The sequence below is a fragment of the Tiliqua scincoides genome, chromosome 1 (genome assembly GCF_035046505.1).
Source record: "Tiliqua scincoides isolate rTilSci1 chromosome 1, rTilSci1.hap2, whole genome shotgun sequence".
NCBI classification, from domain to species: domain Eukaryota; kingdom Metazoa; phylum Chordata; class Lepidosauria; order Squamata; family Scincidae; genus Tiliqua; species Tiliqua scincoides.
In genome coordinates this window covers 50,445,723-50,472,361 of record NC_089821.1, presented here as the reverse complement: position 1 = coordinate 50,472,361, position 26,639 = coordinate 50,445,723, and the positions used below count along the sequence as shown (strand labels likewise).

The window sequence follows — 26,639 nt, the reverse complement described above, 5'->3', positions numbered from 1 at the left end:
TTTAAAATGTTGGCAGCTTCAAACAAAAACTGATATCTTTTCTGCTCATATTCAACTATTGGGGGGGATTCCCCTAATCTTTAGTTTTCACCTTGTTTCCTTGAGTTATCCTTCCATGCCACTCAAACCATGTATGTATGAACTCATCCTTATCTCCTTTACATATTTTGTGACTAAGCTGAATATTGCTCATGTAACAATATGACCAACTTGGATCATGCAGTCCTGGCCACGGTGATCCATGCCACAGTGACATCGAAGTTAGACTATTGTAACGTGCTCAAGTGTGGGGCTGCACTTGAAGGTGATTCAGAAACTGCAACTAGTGCAGAATGCGGCAGCCCATGTAGTTACTGGAGGTAGGTGGTTTGACTCCGTTGGGCCGCTTCTCCAGTGGCCATACTGGCTGCCCATTTGTTTCCGGGCCCAATTCAAGGTGCTGGTTTTGACCTTTAAAGCCCTATACTGCTCGGGGCCAGGGTATCTTAGAGACTGCCTACTCCAATTTGGCTCGTCCCCTTAGGTCATCGGAAAAGGCCTTTTTACAAGTGCCACCGCCCAGGGAGGTACATGGGGCAGCAGCAGGAAATAGGGCCTTCTCAGTAGTGGCACCAACACTATGGAACTCCCTCCCCCTTGATTTACGAACTGCTCCCTCTCTTGAAACTTTCCAGCGAGACCTGAAGACATTCTTTTTAGGCAAGCCTTCTGAGTTCCTGGTCTTTTTAACATCTTTTAACATCTATTATACCTTTTAACATCCGGTTACAGTCTTTGGGTCTTTTTATAAACTGCTGCTGCTGTTTGCTCTTTGTACACCTTTTAGTCTGATCGTTGTTTTTAAGATATTTTTGCTATGAATGTGTTTTTTATCTTGTTTTTAAATCATGTTTTTAATTGTGGGTTTTTTTTAATTATTGTTGTAAGCTGCCTTGGGTCCCTTTGGGGAGAAAGGTGGGGTATAAATAAATAAATAAGGCTCTGCTGGGCCAGTGCTAACCCCTGGAATTGTGCCTTATGGCATGTTTGTGACAGTGTGCGCCGGTGGTAAGCCGACACGCACTGCATAGGATTGGATCCTCAGTTGACAGGCAGGCTTTTGTGTTGGTAGGATTGTTGTTGCACTAGCATACATGGACATACACTGGCATATCTCATGGATTGGACCAGTCTGTTAACACTCTACATTGGATGTTGTTCAAGATTATGTTATATTACTAAATAAAATGAGATAGTTTGTGCAGATGCGTAAAACTAATTGATCTGTAAGAGTATAATTCTGCAATTTATCTTGCTACCACTACAACTATCCCTTTCTGTTCTAAGAATATCCTACATAATTTTTTTTTCTGTTGTAAATTCTCTTAAAAATGTTGCACAGGGCTATTATTATCACCACCTTCTAAGTGCCTTTTAATTCTTGTACACATCTCTTTTAAACTAAAGTCTGACTCACTCCACAATTTTATTTCACCAGGGTTTAAATATTAAATGTGAGAAAAGTAATTCAGTTACTTTGCTATAAATATTACAGAGAATTTGGTGATTGATTAGCGGAAAAGATCTTCCTCCAAAGCTTTTGTCTTTTCTTTAAAATGTTCTGATGTATAGCTAGACTTCTCGAAATTAGGTGGTGTTTGGGTGATACTAAATTTTACCCAAGATATGCACATTGCCATGCTCATTTCTTGGTCATTTTTCTTTCTGCAGTACATCATGGCCCACTATGGCCACAACTTCTGTGCTTAAACCATGCTCTGACTGGTACCCAGCTACCTCCCTGGTTTGGAGTATAAAGGGGAATGGAGAAATGGGTCATATTGCAGTTCACTGATGTCTGCATTTCCACCATCAAATCATAGAACTATATGCACTCAAGGGTGCATAGGTCACTGCTTCATATCATTTTGACCTGGACTAAGGACCTAACTAGGTGAAACAATCAAGATCTGGGATTGCATCTCCCATCTCTTTATATTTTGCTGCTGCAGAGACAGATAGGAACCATGGCACTGGAGGAGGGAAATTCTCAAGATGCTGTGTTTCTCGGGGACAACGTGGGGGGGGGGGACATATGTTGGCTGCTAGTGGCAGCCACCATGTTTTCTGTGACAGCCATTGTTTTCTTCACCACAATAACCAAGAGCAATGCGAGGGGACAGCAGTGAAGAAGAGCTCTACAGCTCCTGTCAACTTTAAAAAGCAATTCAAACAAACAAACAAAAAAGCTTTCTGCTATGCTAATAATTGTCATCCTTCAGTCTTGGAAGACTATGGTATCGTGCTCTGAACAGTGGTTCTGGAACAGAGTGTCCTCTCCAGTGCACGAAGCCTGGGTAAAGTAGATATGGAGGATAGTTACCCATGCAGCAAATCCCCCCCTCTCCACATCGCTGAAATGGTCCAATGGAAAGGCAGAAGCCAATACGGTTGGTTCCAGCGGCATCACAGGAGTTGCCAGAATGTGACTGTGTTCAGCCATGAACTGCCTCAGGGTCTCCGGCTCCGGATTTTGCCTCGAGGTTGACTCCTGAAGCCTTTTCCATAACTGGATGTAGCCACAAGGCAGTGGAGGTAAGCACCTCCCTCTCCATTATAAAAGCTAATGGAAGATCTGAATAAATCAAATTGTTCATATGCCATTTGGTTTATTTAGACCTCTCCATTCATTCCATAATGAATGAAAAGCAAATCAGAAGGGTCCAATTCAGTTCCATTTTTCATTCTTTATAGAAACAAATGCACACACCTACATTTTCTACATACACACACAATGTTTTATGTACATCTGCAGTAATATAATGTATTTGTGGGCAACACATGTTCTCACTAAGTGAATTAAACAGGTACAGACATATCTTGACTTTTGTCGCTTTGCTCTTTCATTTTCAATTTATAACCATATTTCAAATGTCATCCACGTGCTTTCCTCTTTTGTCTAATTTAATCCAACTCCTCAATGGGTAAGGAGCTGGATCAGCCATAATAATTAACTGGCATCCCAGGGAAATACTGTACAATGGGGGGGGGGGGGAAATCTATCACTCTGGCATCAACTGGATATGCCTAAACAGAGGGGTGGATGTGCAACTGCCTGGCCCCTCTCAGCAGCTCTTCATAATGGGATCTGATAGCAGCTTGTGAGGGAGAGATTCCAGCAGAACTGTTTCTTTTTTTGTGCACGTAAGTCAGCATGGACAAACCCACCTAACTTTGGGAGAAAAAAGTTTCACAGCTTCTCAAGCCTGTCTTCATCTTTTTTACCATGATTGAGGGGGGCTGACTTCTGGAGCATTTGTTGAGCTCCACTTTCATCAGATCAGGGTCATTTTGGTGGCCATGTGTTTTCTTTCACCTGGCTTTCCATAAGGGAAAGATTATCTTATCATTTACCTACTCACAAGTACACACAAACTTGTGGTTCAGTTTCGCTTTCCTTAAGGCTCAACACACTAGGCTATGCTCTGACATTCATCCATGTTTTATTTTCATCTATGCTTTGGGGTCTAACCAGACAAAAGTCTAAAGTATGCATGCATGTGCATGTTTCAGGGAGCCAGGCTTGGCCATGGTTCCTTCTGTACGCATCCAGCTGCAAGCACACAGTTTCCACTCTGTAATGTGCTGATGTCACTGGAGTTCATAATGACTCAATTCATAATATGAATTTGTCCATCTCATACTTCTTGGCTGTCATACAAACCAAGTAGCATTTTGCTCAAAAGTTTTTGCAAAGTGAGATTCTGTGCACATGCAGCCAGCATTCAACAGGCCAAGGACCCAAAGAGAACCGCTTGTCAAGTGCAGGGTAGAATTTCACTGTAAGACTAGCAAATGGAACTCCGTATGTTGAGAGTGCCATTGAGGATGTGCCAATATTCTTCAGGGCCAATCCCTGTCCACTAGAATATATAAAATTCTACCCTGAGAGTATACAACTCAGACCAAGTAACTTGCCTCTTGTGCGAGAACAGCCAAGCTCTTCAGCTCCTGCTCTAGAACTGACTTTCTACCTGATTTTGACAATGCACCTGCTTCGGATTCCTAATTGTAACCTTGGAACTTGAGCTTTGCTTATTTTGGGATCACATACCACATGGAATCAATAATACATTTTTAAAAACCCTCAGACTGAGGAGTTTGGTATCCCTGCATAGTTTGGACAATGAGAGCATACCTGTAATACCTGAGGTTTCAGCAAGTGTTGTATTCTATGTTATTATACTGTTTCACATTTTGGGATAGGGAAGGCAATTGCAGTGGGACATCACATTTTGAGGGAGCAACTACCACTGCCCTATTAATTGTGTGGATTGAGTGGAATAAAATGACAGATGATCTACATCATTACCATCTTATTCTGACAGCTATGTGAAGTAAGAGAGTTCTGGTCCAAGAATAAATAACATGGATATGACTAGCTGGTGTAGTTGTGAATTTTCAGGTGGTAGAAGAACCAAGTGCTGGAACTCTGGTCAAGGCAGATGCAATTTGAATCCCATATGGATAATGGACCCCTCATGACAAGTGGTAGAACTCATCAGTGCTTTTAAAGAGAAGACCATTCACATTGACCTTTTGGTCACTGTGTTGCAGAAGGTTCTGAAGTCTGTTATTATTAAGAATATTTAACCTCTTTTCAACCAAAAAACAAAAAAGTACTCAAGGCAGTTATTATAGTAAAAAATAAAAATGAGACAACAGTCCCCTTTTCCAAAGGGGCTCCCAATTTAGAAAGGAACACAAGAGAGACACCAACAGCAACCACTGGTAGAGATACTAAACTCAGCAAAGATTGAAAAGGAACTGGTTGATAGGGTGTTCTTCCTGTGAAAGGAAGCATTCAACCATGCACAGAATCCACACCATCAAGCACAGTGACAAATTTTAAGGTTGGCTCTGTACATGCTCACATTATAGGCAACTGTACAGAGAAAACAAAGAAAAATATGGACAGTTGCTCTTCCCATGCTAAACACAAGAGAACCACCACTTTCAAGAGTGCCTCTGAACCCAATTAAGGGCTTACAGCCAGCTTGCACTGTCGCAAATGTGCTGTACGGCACATTTGCAAGCCCTTACTACGGGCCCAGCACCAGAGCTAGCCCAATGTCAGCCTGCATTGGGCCAGCTCCAGAGCTGGGCCTGCATTCCACCAGTTGCCCAGACTGCCAGGTGGTGGTGAGCAGAGGCGTGGAGGGAGGTGGAGGGAGGCATTCCAGGGTGGGGGAGGGAGCGGGACCAGTGGAGATCTGATCCACTGGATCCTGAGCCCCGTGTCGGGCCATGCAGCCTGACACGGAACTCTTCAGTTCTGTGGCAGCTCAAGAGCTGCCACAGAATCAAGTAGCCTCATTGCAGGGCTACTTCCCTTATTCGGGGAAAGGGATGAAAGTCCCCTTCTCTCAAGGAGATGGTAGTGGTTGCCCAGGACGTGCAGGATACCACGGCAGCCATTTTTGGTGCCGTGGCAGCCCAGGATTGGGCTGTAAGTAAGGGTCAAACTCCACTTAACTAGGGACATACTAACTACTACTACCACTGCTTATGCAGTGTCAATAATGTACATCTTTACAGAGGAACAGAAGCAAGAAAAGGGGGACTATCCAATGAGCTTACAATCTAACTTAAGTCCATATGAATATACTGAAGCTACCTGAATATTAAAGATCACTGAATGAAGTTGTGACAGTTAGGCCCATAGCATCCCATACATTTTACAGCTACTGCATTATATCCAAATAATGCTATATATAGAAAACTATGCCTATGGGAGGAGGTTCCTCTTTCCTTGCAGCAGTTTGTACAGAATCACTTGAATAAAATATAAATCTACATACTGAGAAGTGCTGTAACAATTTCCTCCATGTTCTCCAGGAAGCTGCCAAGATGCTGAGTGAAAGTGAGCTGAGGAGATGTGATTTGTGCTATTACTGCTGCTGCTTCGGCATGAGTAGCTTGTGAATGAGTATTGTCTGTAAGGATGTCGGTTAAGCATAATATTCCATCAACCTAGAAGGAAAAAGGAAGAAACTCATCAAGAAGAAAAAAGTAGTTTGTTCAGAAAAAAGTACTTTTCCAGATGATGAAGAATAAATCAAGCACAATGTTTTCAATATAAAGAGGAAAACTCAAAAGGACAAACAGGGCTAGCCAATCCACAAGGCTAACTGAGGCAGTTGACACAGACAGGTATGTGAAATAAATTGCAGGTGCTCCACATTATAGCCTTATTCTTACAACTGAACAGCAACACTAGTAAAGTTCCCGTCTGTTCCTGCATCCTGATACAAGGACCATTCAGTCAAGATCTGATGTTATCTATACTGGATACCTGCACAAATATTCATATAGCCGAATGCTATCCTCCCCCCCCCCAGCAGATGCTGCCATGTCAAGGAGAATTGTGCTGCATCCTGTGGGGGAGGGGCAAATCAGGGGGCTTGGAGAGATAAGGCAAAATATCTTTCCTTAATTACTTAAAGCCTCCCTCTCATCAATGACTCTCCTTGGACTCGTGCAAGCTCTTTAGCTGGCACAAGTCTGAAGAGAGAAAGGTGGCATGCTAGCTGCTATTGGGGGGCATAGAACCAAGCACAAGTTGTCTGCACCGGGTGCCACCTCCTCCGCCCTCTATCATGCGCACCCTCTCCCCATTCAGCTCTGTTCCACCCTCCCCTGCCCTGTCCCACCATCCCTGCTGAACTACCTCTGTCAGTGGGCACTCTATTTTCTGCCAACATCCTCAGGGCCATTTTGCACAACTCCTCAGTAGTGCACAACTTCGCACATTGCTGGAAGGCTGTTCACAATGGCTGTAAAACACACCCTGCCACTGGAACACTAGTTCCAGTGGCGGCGGGGGGGGGGTGGTGGTTTGAATCAAGCCAAAAATGAATGAATCTAATCACTCATGCACTCACACACACCAGCTTCTGTGCTAAAGTTCTCACTGCACCGTAAAGAAAAGTTGGGTCGATACTGACTCTCTCTAACTTACTTCAGCCCCAATCCTATTGGGCCTTGCACTGCTGGAACTAGTAGCACAAGGCCCTTTATGATGGTATAAATGCTGGGCTGCCACTGTGCACTTCCTGGCCACTGCCAGCAGTGCCCATTAGAGCTGAAGCTTGTGCTGGAGCTGGTAAGTTGGCGGCAGAGGCGTGACATGGGTGGTGAGAAGGGTTTGAGAACAGGGGATGTGGGAAGGGTGGGGAGGGGAGGGGCGGGTCATGGTGGCACCAGCATGTACTAGATCCTATCCATTGTTTCCTGGGTCCCTTTTCTCTCCTTGTACTGATGCCAGCAAAATGGTTCGCATAGGTCCGAGGAGACCCATAGGAGACTGGGCAACCTACTGGGGGGTAAGTAAAAGATACGTTTACTTACCTCCTGCTGCCTGTTGAATCACACAACCCCCCCACCACTGAATGCAGCAAACACTGCATCAGCGCCAGTGGAGTGGGGATACAATTTGACAGTTTGACCAGGTTCACATTCTCCCCCAAAATGAATCAAGTGAAACAAACCACATACTCCATGATCTAGGCCAGAGACCAGAAAAATGTAGAACTTGTAAATATCTCTTCCCTCATTCAGTCCAACTATATCTCCTCCCAACACCAAATCTAGCATCCTATATCACTTCAACCCGAGTCCAAAGGCTGGCACCTCACTCCCTTCAAGCAGGCCACATAATATTCCAAAAACAAGTAACTTCCCCACCTACTGTCCAAAGACTGATCCAAAGGGCTACATCAGACACCAATACTCTGACATTGTTTGTTAGTCCATGTTGCATGCTACCAAATATTGCTATAGCAGGTAGAGGAGGCCCTCCCACTTATCCAGAAGCCGACTCAGGGAGGAGAGATCACTTCTGGGGCACAAGGACATTGTTTCACGTTGTTTCCTTTTCAGCTCAGCACTTTCATCTCTTTATCATTTGTTCCAGGTTAAGTTAAGCCACAGCACTGAAGACAGGTCCTGTGGCTAAAATATGGTGCTATCAACTGTAATCTTAACAGAAGAAATGCTGCTCAAGGTATTTAATGAGCACTTTCCGTTTCTTCTTACCCTGCCCCTGCCCCAATCTCCCTTTGCCACAAAGTATCAGTATGCACAGAGGTGTTCATCATAAAATATGCAGCCCATATGTTCAATGTATTGTCAGTCCTTGCCAATATTTAATGTTCTGCTGTTCATCCCTTAAATCGTTTCTTTAAGACTTTTGTTGCTTTCATTTTAGTTATTTATTAATATACAATGCCAAATTATCTTAATTGAATGTCCCTGGATGGCCATAAATTAAACCATTTGGTTTCTGCTGTCAATAAAAGCCTTCTATGAGAAGTGCCAGCAGACTCACAAAAGAAGAGCTATTATCTTAAAGACTGCTATGATTACAACATCGATAAATATATCACGGAATATTTATTTTACAGAATACAAATAATGTTCGCTATATGATGTTCAGAAATTAAAAAGAAATGATGTTTCCTGCATGCATTTTCTTTGACAAGCTTTCAGCATCCATCTACTTAATACAAGGTATGTTCTTCTAGTTATGGTAACACTGGAGGTCAGTGCCAGCCATTCCCATAATTCACTTTGCTCCAAGATTAAAAGATTCAAGTGTTACAAAATAGTATGTCCTCGCAAGACTGATTTATTGTTATTGCTATCTTGTAGTAGGAAAACCATGTCTGGACCTAAAATGCATGCCAAAGAGTGAGTCAATGACATCCATAACAGATTTCTGTATAGATTCCTGCACTGTCTACAACAGCATGGAAGGCACTTACATTTTGTGGGAGCAGTGGAGTACCTTGCCTAAATTCTGAAGACATCAATGCTGCCTTGTTAATATGTTGCATTTGTCCTGAGACATATATCTGCCATGACTTCCACCTGGCTGGAGACTTCGGCATACTCTTAACCAAATCACTTGTGCCTTTCAATGGTCTTGGGAATCAGAGGTATAGTGGCACATCGCAACTTGCAACATTCAAAGATTACTCTGGGAAGCCTAAGAAGTTATTGGGTGCCCATCTTGGAGAATGAATGAAGGAATGAATTGCTCCCTCTACTCAGCACACTGCCAGAGCTTACTTTACAGGCTCTGCACAACAGTCTCCTGTAGAACACACGTTACACTGCCAGCCAGCTCCCATAAAATTGGGCCAAAAATTCTGATGTGAACAATTTTGGTTTCTTGGATATTTTTATTAATACTTATATGCCACTTTTTAACAATAGTATTCACAAAGTGGTTTGCATAGCCAGCAACATAAATAGTTTCCTGTCCCCAAGGCAGGGCTTCTCAAACTGGGGCGTCACAACGCCCCAGCCCGAGGGCCCTGGCCTCTGTCCCCTTAAGGGACAGAGGCAGCGACGCAATCCCCAGGATCGCGTCACTAACAGGGGCACAGGGACTGGCATGTACTCACTTCCGGTTTTGCAGAGGCAGGGTGCGATCACTCTGCTTTCATTTTTAGAAGGCTGAGGAGCCCTGCGGACAGTCGTGCAGGGCTCTTTGCACCCCCAGGAGGCTGCAGCAGGGACTAGTGAGTACATGCCAGTTGCTGCAGCCCCCTTAGCAACGCGAGCCTGGAGATCGCTGCCTCCCCCCATCCCCCGCAAGAATGTACTGTGGCTCAAACTCTCCTAGAGAGTTTGAGACCTGCTGCCCAAAGGGCTCACATTCTAAAAAGATGCTGAAGAAACACCATGTGTCTTTTGATCTATCATTCTTAGAGCCCAAACTTATCTTCTACCACACTACAGCATTCAGCCACACCAAAAAAGCACACACTTGTGGGGGGGGGGGATTTGAAGGCAAGTGGGTGCCAAGTAAAAATATTTTTACTTACCTATATGTAAACCCTGTAATTAGGTCTCTAACATTTAGAAGAAGAAGAAGAAAGGACTGCATTGCATGAAATTCAGCAAATTTTTCTGTTCAAAATGAACCCATATGGATTTGTTTCCAACAAACAGTTTGGGGTCTGAGAAGGATTTGCCTCTTTCCCCATGGCCAGGGGCTGCAGTGTAACAATCACTCCTCAAGAGGTCCATAGCATAATTTAGGACTTATACAACCATGATGCTTACTGTTCTGATATGTCATGAAGCAAATTGAGAGTCTAATTTATTATAAGATTTAGGGTGCAATCCTCACCCCTTATGTCAGTGCTTTCCAGCACTGACATAAGGGCAATGCAGCTCTGAGGTAAGAGAACAAACATTCCCATACTTTGAGGAGGCCTCCGTGAGCGACACCCAACTGCAGGATGCAGCACATGTCCCATTGGCACAGCTATGTCTGTGCTGGAAAGCACTGACATAAGGGGTGAGGATTGTGCCCTAAATCATTCGGTTATCAATTGCTATTTTCATACTAGTAAGGAATCAAGAATAAAATAACAAAATGGCATCTTTCAATCATTCAGGGATATCACCTTTGGGGGTAATGGATTGCTGACATGCTTCATTTGGAAATGGGAACTTGATTCAATAGTAAGAATGGATCTATACTGACCACCCAGAAAAAAAAAAAAATAGAGTCTCAGGTCCTTAACAACAAATAAAGGTCAGGACACTTTATTGTTTCCATATTTCAGTGATGCATTAAACTAAGGTGTACTTTATACTATTTTGGCCTCATTCAGAAGGGGAAAAAATAAAACACCAGGCCACACACCATTTATAAGTGTCTAACAATAAATTTAAAGAGGACAGGAGAACAATCTAATAAAAGCACTTTAACATCCAAAAAGAAATTGCTGTTCAAAGCATTTATATAATTAGCTTTCACACTGAAAGGAACTTTGGATCACTGCCCTGCTTTCTGTTTAATTCTGGAGAAGTAATCAGCTAAAATGTCAAACGCGTTCAATGCCTTGGCAATACCAGCGAATGGGTCAGCTGGATAATACAAACAAAAGAATTCTATGAATGCCACAGGACCCTACAGAGATTCTGCATTTGAGGAATGTTATGTGGGAAAGGTTCACTCGATTATAACATTCAATAATGGTGATTAAAAGCACCAAGGGCTTGGCAGATGCTACAGATGGAGCACAATCCATTATACATCACTCCTATGCAAGCCCCACAGAGGCAGAGTGTTTGTGCTCTCCCTCCACTGCTCTGACAGCCATGCTCCTTCATTATCACAGAGCACACAATTTTTGGCTTCCTTCTTCAAGGTTTATGGCTGCAGCCCACTCCCTAGTGCTGTCCCTAGTACTGAAGCACACATGGAACACTTCAAATGACCCAACAAATTCCTGTTCAATCCATGAATTATAGGATACTTCGGTCATGAAAAAAGAAATGAAGGCCAAAAAGCAAAAGGTCCTCAAAAGAATGACATATGTTTGAGTACATGGGTCCTTATTCTGAAAGTACTCAGGGCCCAATCCTATCCAACTTTCCAGCACTGATGCAGCCACAATGCAGTCCTGAAGTGAGGGAACAAACTTTCCTCTACCTTGAGGTGGCCTCTGTGACTGCCCCCCTCACTGCAGGATGCAGTGCACACCCTGTTGGCATGGCTGCATCAATGCTGGAAAGTTGGATAGGATTGGGCCCAAAGTCCAAAATGAGCTTTCATAGGGTAAACTAGTACAGTGAATTCCCACTCTCTGTGGGGGTTAGATTCCTTCAAATCCCCATGGGTAGCAAATTCGCTGGTATGGAACCATTGATCCTAAGAACTCAATAGGCTTCCATGCCAGAGGGTTGGGGAGTTTCTTACCTATTGCCCCCTGAAGGTTCCCTGGCCATTAAAAGCACTCCATGCTGGTCACAGGTGCCATTTTGAATGTCCGTTCCACACGCAGGGTGTTCCTATGTGAAGCAGGGACATTCAAAATGGCATCTGCGATCAGTGCAGAGTACTGATCGTGGCTGCCATTTTGAATGTCCCTGCTACACACAGGACTTCCTGATTGCAGCAGGGACATTCAAAATAGCACCCATGACCAGTGCAGAGCACTTTGAAGTGGCCAGGGAAAGCCCCAGGGGAGGTTATGTGGATTGACATGCCTCCTGCTCCTGTGGTTTAGCCCTCTCCTATATGGGGGGAAGTTGAGCTGTAGAGAGAGTCATATTGTGCTTCCCATCCTCACAATGTGTCATGAGTGATTATGTTGAATGGTATGCCAAGGTGCAAAGGTACACACTCCAGAAAGGTTTGGTTGAGGTTGTCCACCACAACAGTAATTGGATAACTTGGACCATGATGAGGAACAGTTTGCCTTGAGATTACATCTGAGGTCTGAATACCTTTAGGAACCAGGCTTGTAAATGCCTCATGTGCAGTAGTGCCAGCCCAACCACTGCTGTGATAGGTACCAAACAGCCAAGCAGCCATGGAACCTACTATGCTGACTGAGACAGTGAATTCTGGAACTCTGCAACAATGGACATAATGGTCTGGTTTTGCCATTCTAGAACATAAATACAACAGTGAATATAATCCAGCAGAATTTCTTGTGGTTGACATATAGACCCAGAGAGATTAGTAGGACCAGAGTAAAGTCCAGACCTTCTAGGAGCTGCTGCTTCAATTCTGCCACTATGAGCCAATCATGCAGGTATGGGAACGTGATTCCTTGATGACAAAGGGACATGGTAACAACTGCCATACGCTCTATGAAGACTATGCCATAGGTATGCCAAAAGGGAGAATCCAGAGTGGCATTTGTTGTTGTTGACAGGAGTCGTGCCATTGCAGCTCAGTCCCACAGCAGCAGCAATATTTAAGTTATATGACTGGTCAGTGGGAAACATGATGCTGGACTGGTATGAACTGTGGTCTAACTGAGCAGGTTCTTCTTATAGTTTTACAATAGTGTGAGAAGATAATGGTTTGGAAGTTTCACATCCTACTTTGCCTCTGCTAAATAATTTTTGGGACTGTTTTGAAAACCTATAAAGTCTCTTGGCCTAAACACAACACTAGTCCTAAAGAAATAGGTGTTCACACTATGGGAACCAAACTGTCTCTTAAATCACATTCAGTTCTTAGAAACTATTGCTTACCTCCAGACAATACACAGAGTACAGTACTGGATGCAGGAACCCAAATCTTAAATTTTCTAGACTCTTCATGTTCTATATATTCAGCACAATCCTATACATGTTTACTCAGAAGTAAGTCCTACTGTGTTCAGTGGTGCTTTCTTTCAAGAAAGAGTGCATGGTGTCTCAATGGCTTATCATGACAACTTATTTACAAATACGTGGAAATATGTTGTTTGGTGTGCACCACATTCATGACACCACAGGTTTGTAGGTGTCAATTTTGTCATGATAATAAATCATGATTTACTTTTCTGTCCAGTTCTGAACTCACAAGCATGAAAATATGTATATATGTTTTTTTTCAACAGAGAAAAAGACAGTGAGAAACACTGTCAGGCAGGCCATAATGATGATGGACATAAAACCTGCACATGAACAAACGCCAAATATTAGCACTTCTATGTAGCCTTCATTTTTTATCTGACCTGATGGATAACAGCCAGAATAATATATTCAGAAAGGTATAGGCTCATGCATAGCAGGGCACCTTTAAAATGAAATACACTCACTGAAAAACATGTTCCAATCTTTTTGTTTTAAATAAATAATGCCACCCACACTTGACTGAATGATGTTACACTGAACACCTGGCACCTCATGTTTAGAAAGATGAGCATAATTTCAACACAGCCAATTATTTTATGGGTAGGATTGAGGAGGAGGGGAAGTGACACCACATTTTCTGCTCAAAATGTGCTTTTCACAGTGTCCCTTATTAAAAAATTACATACACACACAACCAGAAGACTACTTTTATAAGCTATGGTATTGGAAAAGGAAAGGGTGCTCTCTTTTTGCATCTAGAGAAAACATCTGATTTCCTGTCACTTCATAAGACAAAACATATCCCATTTCCATACTTGGATAGCCCAGGTAATCAAAATTACTTTTGGATCCCAATGCTAATTAGATCTGTGTGAACTGTTTTCATTAACTTGATAGAGACAGCAACCCACTCACCACTCCCACTTACATCATGGTGCTTTATCAGCCTTATCACTAACCTATGGGCTTCAGGTGACATACATCTAATTTAGCCTGCAAGAAAACTCCATTCAGAGTCAGGAAACCACCAGACACTTGACAATCTACAACAGATTGTCATTACAATACAATCTATAATACAATCTACTGAAGCAAAGGTCAATTCTGATATGTTTTCAAGATGGTGTAACTGATGCCAAAAGTTCATTCAAGTGATGTAAACATGGATGCATAGCAACAGGACAAAAACAGTACTGCAGTGCCAAGGTGAGCCCCTCCACAAACCTTGGGGTGGGCCACCTCTGTACATACGAGTCCTACTGGATTGGACCTAAGATTCACCTATTTCAGCATACAATCTCCCACAGAAGTCATAAGATCGGTGGGCCACCTCTGTACATATGAGTCCTACTGGACTGGACCTAAGATTCACCTATTTCAGCATACAATCTCCCACATAAGTCCTAAGAACAGCCCCACTGGATCAGGCCATAGGCCCATCGAGTCCAGCTTCCTGCATCTCACAGCAGCCCACCAAATGCCCCAGGGAGCACACCAGATAACAAGAGACCTGCATCCTGGTGCCCTCCCTTGCATCTGGCATAGCCCATTTCTAAAATCAGAAGGTTGCACATACACATCATGGCTTGTAAGCCATAATGGATTTTTCCTCCAGAAACTTGTCCAATCCCCTTTTAAAGGCATCCAGGCCAGATGCCATCACCACATCCTGCAGCAAGGAGTTCCACATAATGACCACACGCTGATTAAAGAAATATTTTCTTTTGTCTGTCCTAACCCTCCCAACACTCAATTTTAGTGGATGTCCCCCGGTTCTGGTGTTATGTGAGAGTGTAAAGAGCATCACTTTATCCTTCCCATGCATAATTTTGTATGTCTCAATCATGTCCCCCCTCAGGCATCTCTTTTCTAGGCTGATCAACTTGATCTCACAAGAAAAAATTTAACCAGACCATATGGCAAATATACCACCTCTAGTTTTGGGTTTCAGCTAGTGGTCATCACCATATCTTGTGACAGAAAATTCCATATAGAAGGGGGTCCAGGAAGAGCACTTTTCAAAAGGCACCTTCAGGTCTGTAACTCTGCTTTGTTGCACCCCTTATGGTGCACAACATTGTCTGATGAAAACAGGTCTAGCTTCATCAGTACAGACCTGTTTCTATGTCAAATTGAGAACTTTACCACAGCTTACATTGGTTAAAGAAAAATCAAGAGATGTATGGGCTGGTTTCCCTAAAAGAAAGAGAAATAAATTTTCCCACCCCCAAAGTGGGAAAAATGTAATTTACGGAGCCACTCTGAGGTTTAGTAAATGCCCACATAAGCAGCTTCCCCACCAATCCCTATCCCCAAGCAACATGCCCTTCTTCCTTTACTTATATCAGATCTAAGCAACAACAGATACAAATTTAGTAAAATTTGCTGGTGTCCCTAGATAAAACACAGATCTTTCTCTTTTGACTTTTAACTTCTATGCCACTTTAAGGAGTCATTGGGGGGTGGTTCACATTTGCTGTTAATGTTACTGCTCATTAGGGCAGCATCTCTGGCTAGATATTCTGACCTTACAACTATCATGGTGAGATCTGATGCATATTTACTCAAAAGCAAGTCCCATAGAACTGGAGTGGCATCAGGTGGAGAACTGGTCCCAGATGGCTGGGTTGACACCTGAACCCTCAGTACTGGTAATAGCAGTAATTTCCAGCATGTCATTGGGGTGCTGAGGATGGCCCAGTGCAGGGTCTTGTCCCAGAACCCCCAGTAACCTCACACCAGCACTGATTGGTATTAATTCCCAAGTAAGGGCCCAATCTTATCCAATTTTTCAGTGCTAGTACAGTCATGCCAGTGGGGTGTGTGCTGCAACCTGTGATGGAGGGGGCAGTCACTGGGGCCTTCTTAAGGTATGGGAACATGTTTCCTTACCACAGAATTGTATTGTGACTACACCGGAGCTGGAAAGTGGGATAGGATTGGGTCCTAAGTACACAAATTGCAACAGAGCTTTCTTAAAGAAATCCAGTAACCACACATGAATTGTGCCAGGTCACAAAGTATTTAATTAAATCAAGATAAGTTAGGTTCTCTTCCAAATAAACCAATTAAAGAGAAAGCTAAGCCAGCATACCAGCATGTTACAGGTAAAATCTTGTATTCCTGTAACATTTACAAAAAGGTTTACAGTGGTAAATGCATCCAAGCATCAAATTATACTTTTAATTGTCTACTTCAAAAAGAATGTGATCCATATAGATCACTTTATCATTACACACAAAAGAGGTTATAAATGGGTTGTGCATTTGAATAAATATGCAGAGGATTTCAGTGACAGTTTTCTTCCAGGTGGGATAGTAATATTTTAATTAATAGTAACTCAGAAATGCTACAAATATGGAGGATAATATGCAAAACACTTTTTGTTACTTTTGACAAAAACACACACAATCTGCTGAATCCTGTCTCTCACCATGTTATGGCATGCAGTCATACCAATGGAGCATTCACTGCACACTATGGTGGGGGTAGTAAGCCTGCAGGAGGAATTCTTTACTCCCCCGCCCCCCATAGGCTATCTGATCACCTATGGGTAGCAGTGTGATTTTTTGGTGATAAAGAAATAAATACACATTACACCAGTTTTTGCATTTCTCTTTTTTGTATAAATAAATAAATAAATAAATAAATAAATAAATAAATAAATAGAATTCTGTGAAAAATAAAACCATTATATTGGCAACCTTCAGTCTCGAAAGACTATGGTATCGCGCTCTGAAAGGTGGGTCTGGCACAGCGTCTAGTGTGGCTGAAAAGGCCAATCCGTGAGTGACAACCGGGAGCAAGTGCAGTCTGTCCCTGGTCTGTCTCCCTGGCTATGGGCCTTCCTTCTTTGCCTCTTAGCCTCAGACTGTTGGCAAAGTGTCTCTTCAAACTGGGAAAGGCCATGCTGCACAGCCTGCCTCCAAGCGGGCCGCTCAGAGGCCAGGGTTTCCCACTTGTTGAGGTCCATCCCTAAGGCCTTCAGATCCCTCTTGCAGATGTCCTTGTATCGCAGCTGTGGTCTACCTGTAGGGCGCTTTCCTTGCACGAGTTCTCCATAGAGGAGATCCTTTCGGATCCGGCCATCATCCATTCTCACGACATGACCAAGCCAACGCAGGCGTCTCTGTTTCAGCAGTGAATACATGCTAGGGATTCCAGCACGTTCCAGGACTGTGTTGTTTGGAACTTTGTCCTGCCAGGTGATGCCGAGGATGCTTCGGAGGCAGCGCATGTGGAAAGCGCTCAGTTTCCTCTCCTGTTGTGAGCGAAGAGTCCATGACTCGCTGCAGTACAGAAGTGTACTCAGGACGCAAGCTCTGTAGACCTGGATCTTGGTATGTTCCGTCAGCTTCTTGTTGGACCAGACTCTCTTTGTGAGTCTGGAAAACGTGGTAGCTGCTTTACCGATGCGCTTGTTTAGCTCGGTATCGAGAGAATGAGTCTCGGAGATCGTTGAGCCAAGGTACACAAAGTCATGGACAACCTCCAGTTCATGCTCAGAGATTGTAATGCAGGGAAGTGAGTCCACATCCTGAACCATGACCTGTGTTTTCTTCAGGCTGATTGTCAGTCCAAAATCTTGGCAGGCCTTGCTAAAACGATCCATGAGCTGCTGGAGATCTTTGGCAGAGTGGGTAGTGACAGCTGCATCGTCGGCAAAGAGGAAGTCACGCAGACATTTCAGCTGGACTTTGGATTTTGCTCTCAGTCTGGAGAGGTTGAAGAGCTTTCCGTCTGATCTGGTCCGGAGATAGATGCCTTCTGTTGCAGTTCCAAAGGCCTGCTTCAGCAGGACAGCGAAGAAAATCCCAAACAAGGTTGGTGCAAGAACACAGCCCTGCTTCACTCCGCTTCGGATGTCAAAAGGGTCTGATGTGGAGCCATCGAAGACAACAGTGCCCTTCATGTCCTTGTGGAAAGATCTGATGATGCTGAGGAGCCTGGGTGGACATCCAATCTTGGGGAGAATCTTGAAGAGGCCGTCTCTGCTGACCAGGTCGAAAGCCTTTGTGAGATCTATGAAGGCTATAAAGAGTGGCTGTCGTTGTTCCCTGCATTTCTCCTGCAGTTGTCTAAGGGAGAATACCATATCAGTGGTGGACCTGTTGGCTCGGAATCCACACTGCGATTCTGGATAGACGCTCTCTGCAAGTACCTGGAGCCTCTTTAGTACAACTCGGGCAAACAGCTTTCCTACAACGCTAAGGAGAGAGATGCCGCGGTAGTTGTTGCAGTCACCCCTGTCACCTTTGTTCTTGTACAGCGTGATGATGTTTGCATCCCTCATGTCTTGAGGTACTCCACCTTCTCTCCAGCAGAGACAGAGGATTTCATGCAGCTCAGTGACGATGATCTCTTTGCAGCATTTTAGGACTTCAGCAGGGATGCTGTCTTTTCCAGGTGCCTTGCCAAAGGCAAGGGAGTCCAGGGCCACGTGAAGTTCTTCTAGGGTTGGTTCACTGTCAAGCTCTTCCAGCACAGGCAGGCACTCAATGTTGTTCAGTGCTTCTTCGGTGACTACATTTTCTCTGGAATATAGCTCAGAGTAGTGCTGCACCCAGCGTTCCATCTGCTGCGCCCGATCCTGGATGACCTCGCCTGTGGCAGACTTCAGAGGGGCAATTTTCTTCTGTGTTGGACCTAGGGCCTGCTTGATACCATCATACATCCCCTTGATGTTGCCCGTGTCAGCTGCTATCTGTATCTCGGAACAGAGCTGGAGCCAGTAGTCGTTAGCACATCTCCTGGCAGTCTGTTGGACTTTGCTGCGAGCAGTTCGGAGGACCTGCAGGTTGCGCTCACTGGGACAGGCCTTGTATGCTGCTTGAGCTCTCCTCTTTTCCTCAATGACTGGTGTCAACTCCTCAGAGTGGGCTTCAAACTAGTCTGCCGCCTTGTTGGTCTTCTTGCCAAATATGGACAAGGCGGTGTTGTAAACGGTATTCTTGAAATGCTCCCATCTGTTGGATGCGTTTGCGTCGGCCGGGCCTGGAAGAGATTCCTCAAGCGCTTGTGCAAATTCCTCCACTTTTCTCTGATCCCGGGTCTTGCTGGTATCAATGCGAGGTCTTCCTTCCTTTTTCGTGTGATACAGTCGCTTTGTTTGCAGTTTCACTCTGCTGCACACCAGGGAGTGGTCAGTGTCGCAGGCAGCACCATGATAACTGCGTGTGATCTTGATGCTGGGAAGGCTGGAGCGTCTGGTGAGGATCAGGTCGAGCTGGTGCCAGTGCTTTGATCTTGGATGTCTCCAAGAGACTCTATGTTGGGGCTTTGTGTTGAAGAACGTGTTGCTGACACAGAGACCGTGATGACAGCAAAACTCTAGCAGGCGTTGGCCATTTTCGTTCATCCTCCCAGTGCCAAACTGACCTAAGCAAGTGGGCCATGAACTGTTATCAGCACCAACTCTAGCATTGAAATCGCCGAGGATGAACAATGGCTCTTTTACAGGGATTTTCTTGACAGTGGTGGCCAGGTCATCATAGAATTTGTCTTTGGCTTCTGCTGGAGACGACAGAGTCGGTGCATAAGCACTGATGAGAGTGATAGGTCCTGCTGATGACTGGAGCTGCAGGGACAAAATTCTTTCACTTCCCACAGTAGGTGGGATGATGGATTTCAGCAGGGTATTTCTGACCGCAAAGCCAACACCATGTTCCCTGGTTTCGTTTGGTGGTTTTCCCTGCCAGAAAAATGAGAAATTTCTCTCCTTGACAGATCCGGAATCTGGCAGCCTAGTCTCTTGAAGGGCGACGATGTCCATCTGCAGTCTGCTCAGCTCCATGTCGATGACAGCTGTTTTGCGTGCGTCGTCTATTTCTTGCAGGTCATCAGAGAAGCCAGGTGTCATTGTCCTAACGTTCCAGGTGCCCAGCTTTAGGGCAGTAGTTTTCTGTTTTCTGTTGCATGGTGCAGAGTTGTCGATCCGCTTGTCGGTTTTCACCCTAAACCCCACGCACCCCATGAGGTTAACGGACCGTGGCGAGGCAACACCTTACTGGCTGGGGACTGCCCAGCTTAAGGCGGGCGGTAGCTGCCCAATGAGATGCAATGATCTCTCCCACCGTCGGAAGCAGCCCCTGGCGTCATGCTCTACGCCAATCGAGCAAAGACTTATAACCGGTAAACTGCTGCTTCCCGTGTTGTGCCGACGCCATATGGCGAAGTTGGAGTGTCCTCTCCAGTGCGCGAAGCCTGGGTAAAGAAGGTATGGAGGATAGGCTGTTACCCATGCAGCAAATCCCCCCTCTCCACGTCGCTGGAATGGTCCAATGGAAAGGCAGAAGCCAATACGGTTGGTTCCAGCGGCGTCGCAGGAACCATTAACACCTCCACATATTACCTATGAGGTCAGTCCTATCCAATTTTCCAGTGCCAGTGCAGTTGTGCCAATGGGTCGTGCACTGCATCCTGTGGTGGAGAGGCAGTTGCAGAGGCCTCCTCAAGGTATGGGAACATTTATTCCCTTACCTTGGGGCTGCATTGCGGCTGCACCAGTGCTGGAAAGTTGTATAGGATTGGGCCCTCTCTACTGCATCTGGCTGCATCTGCTGATATTATACCACCTATTTCATCTACCCAGTGCACTTTAAAGCAATTATAATTTATAAAAAAAGTACCCTTGGAATAAAACCACATGAGAACTTTCTGCACCTTTTCCTTGGAAAAGAACGAAGTATCCTGGAGTTGCTGCCATTTGCAGCAACAGCCTGACAGTGAATGACACCAGCCCAATTTTTGCACTGCCATAAAGGACCTTGCTCTGTTGGAATGCTAGGCTCTACTGGGGCTAAAAAGAAATGAATCTGTATTTTTGCATTGCACTAATAGAAATCTCTCAAGCTGTATTTGAATGCACTGTGATTTTGGAGCATAAAATGGAGCAATAAGAAGTTTGTGAATTTTTATTGTTTTGACATTTAATTAACCATACCAAATTTTGCAGCTTCCTCAGTGCAGAGTATCACTCACTCCTAATGATATGTGTTGGCTCACCAATACATTGCCTAAGGATACAATCCAGAGGTGCCCTTGGGCTGGCGCAGTCCCTTGTGCCGGCCCAGGACGTTTGCACCTCCTTGAATGTCAATAAGGCCAGCGTGCAGAGGTGCCAACAGAGGCACCGAGCCTTGTGTCAGCCCAGCTAGGCTGATGCAAGGTTCAGGGGTGGGCGGGAGGAGTTGGGAGGGAAGTGTTCCGGGCCAGTGGGAGGGTGGGTGGTGGGCAGCTTCGGGGGTGGAGGAGGGCGGGTGGTGGGCGGCCCCGGGGGTGGGCAGGTGGGGAGCGGGCAATTATGCCAGGAGCGGGCAATTATCCCAACCCCTGTTCCCGGGGAATTCAGAGCAGCTCCAAGTCACTCGGCTCTCTTCAGACTTATGCCACCTCAGGAGGTGGTGCAAGTTCAAGGAAACTCATAGGGGCCAGGGTGCCTTACTCGGAGGTAAGGGGGAAAGTTTCCCCTTACCTCTAGCTGAGCCACTTTGGGCCCCTATCCCATGCTGGATACAGTGCAAGCCTCTTGGTTTGCCTGTTCCAGCGCAGGATAGAATTGTGCCCTTAGACTTGTAAAGATGTAGCTACTGAATATTATGTAATTTCAATTTTCAAGGCAAAAATAGCAGTTTGAGAGGGACAAACTAAAAACCACTTTAGGAAAAGGGTTTCCCTAAAAACCCTTTCTGCGCATGTTTATCCTTTTTTGGTTCTCCTGCATGACATTATTTTTCATGTTTGTTGCTTTGTTCTGCTTCCTGGAGCAGTCAGCTTCTGGCTGGGGAAAGTTTAAATGAAGTAATTTTGACCTCCAGCATTGATCTTATTGTTAAATCTCCCATAATTCAGTTTCTTTAGCACTGATTAACTTACAGCAGTCTTTGTCCAACATGATTGACAACCATTTTGGCCAATGGGAGAAGTGCATTTTGGGCCAATCAGTGTCCATTTCCTGCCTATTTAATTAACAATATATCCTTTGCAGTGGTTCTCAAACATTTAGCACTGGGATCCACTTTTTAGAATGAGAAACTGTCAGGACCCACAGGAAGTGATGTCATGACCAGAAGTGACATCATCAAGCAGCAAAATTTTTAACAATCCTAGGCGGTAATCCTACCCACACTTACCCAGGAGTAAGTCCCATTTACTAGCATGGTTAAAAGCATATACACAGTAACCTGTTCAAAGTACAAATCTGTCACATTTCCCAAAATGCAGTCACATACCATGGCAGCATCAAGTCTAATATATTAAAAATAAAATATTGAAATGAATGGGGACGCACCTAATATTGGCTTGCAACCCACCTAGTGGGTCCTGACCCACAGTTTGAGAAACACTGTTTATAGTATAGAGCTGTTCCAGGCAGCACTTAGAAGAATAAATTCCCCATGCTATTGGCGGCATTCTAATATTGCTTTTATGCTTGTAAATTGCCTTGAATTTTTTTATGAAAAGAACAACATGAATCTTATGAAAAAAAAGATTGTATCAGACACCCATTTTAAGGTATTTAGATGGTCAGAAAAACTCACAGCCTCCTCCAGCCACAATTTCTAAATTCCTTTAAGTCTGCAACTGTACATCCATTTATTGAGACATTTTTTATATATATCTCAAGTAAATGCATTCTCCAGTCCTATTGATGACAAATCAAACCAATTTTATAAGAAACAGAGTTTTTAAATTTAGATTGGCACAACATTAAAAAAAAGAAAATCTACTCTGCCTTCCCATTAAACTCATAATACCAGAACCATAGTACAGTACATAAGTTCATGTGTCCGTTCCAACTCTATGATTCTATAATAAACAAATGCATGAGGAGCAAGCAGTATCATATAGTCTGATCAGTCAGCACAACCATGGGTCATACCCTCACATTCAAATGTTTAACAAGAATGTGAATGGGGATCTATACATGTAGGGCTTCTTCACTCAGCTGAGAACTGTGGCCAATCATGGAACAGCACTATGCACACAGGTCCTCTTTTCACATTCACATGGGGTATGATCAGTTAGTGCACTGGTATCATAGCAAAACAGCCAGAGGGTATGGTCAGACCTCCTCCTTGTGCATTCATTGAAGTATAAATAGGAATGAATGAATAGTGCTAACGTTGGCCTTTATTTAAGTTATTTTATCTCACCTTTCCCTAGAAATAATTGGAGTATTTGCATGCAAGTTGTCTTTAGTTCATGGTCCTTTCTCTCCATAGATGTCTCTGATGGTTTTGCAAACTCTTGATATGAAACATCTGGAAGCAAGAGAGATTGCATTTTCCCTCATAATAGGCTGTGGTTCCCAACACTTTTTGTACTGGACCCCCTTTTTAGGTATGACAACCTGCCAGGAACCCACTAAGACTTAGGGCTTTAAGTGATGTCATTAAACAGGAAATGAGGCCATTAAGCAGGGAACAGGAAGTGATGTCATTGCGCTGGCAGGGCTAGAAGTGATGACATTAAGTAGGAAGTGATTGCTTTTAATAAATCACACTTTTTGAAAGTTGAAAGAACTCCAAATCCTTTTTTAGAATGTTCTGAATGCTTTGTCTCTAAGTGACGTTAGAGTTTTGAAGGTTTCATTGATTCAGCACTGAGAACAACCTAGCACAGAACACATTGCGTATTCTCTAAGCAATTGCTGATCAAGGTGGTAAAGCCAAATTTTAAAAGTCTTCAGAGTATTTATGTTCCTCTTCCCTGTGCACTTAGACTCACCTAGGCATGCACAGGAAAGCCATGACATGCCCATTCAGGAGAGAGAGATCTCTTCACTCAGGAGAGAGTGAAGAGACTTCACTGCATGGACACAAACACACACACCAAGATCAGCCCAAGACAAGGCTAGTTTCCCCTGCAGCCAGAAGTATTGAGGAAATGGCATTTTAACAGGGAAGTCTCTTCCCTAGCCAGAAATTCCCACTGTCCCCAACTGCAAAGTGTTGCAAAGCTAAAAGGGGCCCCAGCAAGCACAAGGAGGATGATATCTTTTGTAAAGATAGTTAAGAAAGCACCACAGATGATCACAAACTGTTTCCCCAAGATCAATCACTAATGCTCAGGCTCTCACTGTGTTCTCTCTCTCCCTTCTCATGTTCTCACCAACCGTGTTCTTAAGCTTTTGCTTTCAAGATGGTGGCAGATGGTTGTTTAAAATAAGCTTCCAAGATGGTAGCGCTCAGCTTTTCAAGATCGCAGCGATAAACTCTCCACACACCCCTGAAAATTGGCTTGTGACCCACTTGGGGATTGCAATCTCCAGGTTGGGAACCAATGGTCTAAGGGTGCAGTCCTAACCAACTTTCCAGCACTGAAGTAAGGGCAATGCAGCTCCAAGGTAAGGGAACAAATATTCCCTTACCATGAGGAGACCTCAGTGACTGCCACCCACCCAGGATGTAGCACATGTGCCACTGGCATAGCTGTGTCACTGCTGGAAAGTCGGTTAGGATTTGGGCCTAAATGAAGTCCCAACTATAAGTAGAAGCATAAGAATTTAAAGGGGAAAGGGAGGGAAAAGAAGCTCAGATTGCATGTGTGTACAGTTCCTTCCAGTGGTACAAAGGGAAGTTTGACTCATCATCAAAAATATCTTTATCCCAGCCTTCACTGAGTGAGAATTAGCATATATGCATGCTCTGCTGCTGCAGCCAGGGTTATTTCCTGGCCACAAAGGGGCAGCTCACATGCACAACCAGAACAATGATGGGGAGATATGAAAAGAGACAGCAGACATTCCAAACCCCCCCCCCATTATTTTCCTGTCAAGATAGTGAAATCCACCATCATATATGGACATCTATTAAGCAACATAGGAACTGCTTGGTACAGTATGCTCTGCCACTACAGCACCCTGGCCAGATCTGTACTGCCAACATCACTCAAAGAGCATATTTAGGAATACTTACACATAATGCATTAGAGAATTATTTTCTGCTGTCATCTCTGTTTTGTACTGCTTCTTCTTGCACATTTTGTAGATGACTGATTCTATGGTTCAATTTTTAATATTAATCCTTGATTTTTTTTTTAACTGCCTTGGATATGTGTAGGTGGAAGGGTGGAATAAAATTCATTTAATAAATTATCTCTGTGCAAGTACTTATACCTCTAGGCAGTCTAAAATGGTAAAAACAAAATAACACTGCTATAACTCAAAATTGGGCTTATAAAACAATAAAACACAGTATTCGGCTTAATTAATGAAATAACACCAATATGTACCTATTAAAGTAGCTGTGGAGCAGCTATGGAAACTGAGCGACAGTGTGCATTTACTCATGAGTAGGCAACCATGCCTTGGTCCAGTGGTTCTCAAACTGGGGTGTCGCAGGGCCCTGGACTCTGCCCCCTTAAGGGGGGGGGAGGCAGCGACACAATTCACAGGTTTGCAGGATTGTAAGTGTAAGGTCATGCACATTGGGGCAAAAAATCAAAACTTTACATATAGGCTGATGGGTTCTGAGCTGTCTGTGACAGATCAGGAGGGATCTTGGGCTGGTGGTGGACAGATCAATGAAAGTGTCGACCTAATGTGCAGTGGCAGTAAAGAAGGCCAATTCTATGCTTGGGATCATTAGAAAAGGTATTGAGAACAAAACGGCTAATATTGTAATGCCATTGTGCAGGTCAATGGCCTGGAGTGTTGTGTCCACTTCTGGTCGCCGCATCTCGGGGAGGGCGTGGTGGAGGTGGAGGGGGTGCAAGGGAGAGCGACTAAGATAATTGCTGGGCTGGGGCACCTTCCTTGTGAGGGGGGGCTGTGGCGTTTGGGCCTCTTCAACCTGGAGGGGAGGCGCCTGAGGGGGGACATGATTGAGACATGCGGAGTTATGCGGTGGATGGATGGAGTGGATGGAGGGATGCTCTTTGCGCTCCCACATAGCATCGGAGCCAAGGGACATCCGCTGGAATTGAGTGTTGGGGGAGCGAGAGCAGACAAAAGAAAATGTTTCTTTACTCAGCGTGTGGTTGGTCTGTGGAACTCCTTGCCACAGGATGTGGTGATGGCATCTGGCCTGGATGCCTTTAAAAGGGGATTGGACATGTTTCTGGAGGAAAATCCATTACGGGTTACAAGCCAAGATGTGTATGTGCAACCTCCTGATTTTAGAAATGGGCTATGTCAGAAAGCCAGATGCAAGGGAGGGCACCAGAATGAGGTCTCTTGTTATCTGGTGTGCTCCCTGGGGCATTTGGTGGGCCGCTGTGAGATACAGGAAGCTGGACTAGATGGGCCTATGGCCTGATCCAGTGGGGCTGTTCTTATGTATCGTTAAGGGGGGTGCAGGGGTGGCATATAAGTACCAGTCCCTGCAGCAGCCTCCCAGGGGTGCAGGGAACTCTGCATGATCCTCCACAGGGCTCCCTGAGCTTTAGAATTTGAAAGTGGAGCAATCACACCCCGCTTCCAGTTTGCAATCACAAACTGGAGGTGGAGCGCTGTCAGGCCTTTGGCATCCCAAGCCCTGAATTGTTATAAGCCAAGATGT

General features: G+C 44.5%; 1 protein-coding gene across 1 annotated transcript in view; it reads right to left on the bottom strand.

Moving 5' to 3' along the window:
* The window catches only part of INSC (INSC spindle orientation adaptor protein), a gene marked incomplete at its 5' end in the record, with an annotated part of 106,802 nt that overhangs the window by 28,132 nt on the left and 52,031 nt on the right, over window positions 1-26,639 (bottom strand). Inside the window, one exon of the mRNA XM_066634678.1 lies at window positions 5,841-6,012. Within this exon, the coding sequence (XP_066490775.1) occupies window positions 5,841-6,012 (172 nt within the window). The remainder of the gene's footprint in view (window positions 1-5,840; window positions 6,013-26,639) is intronic.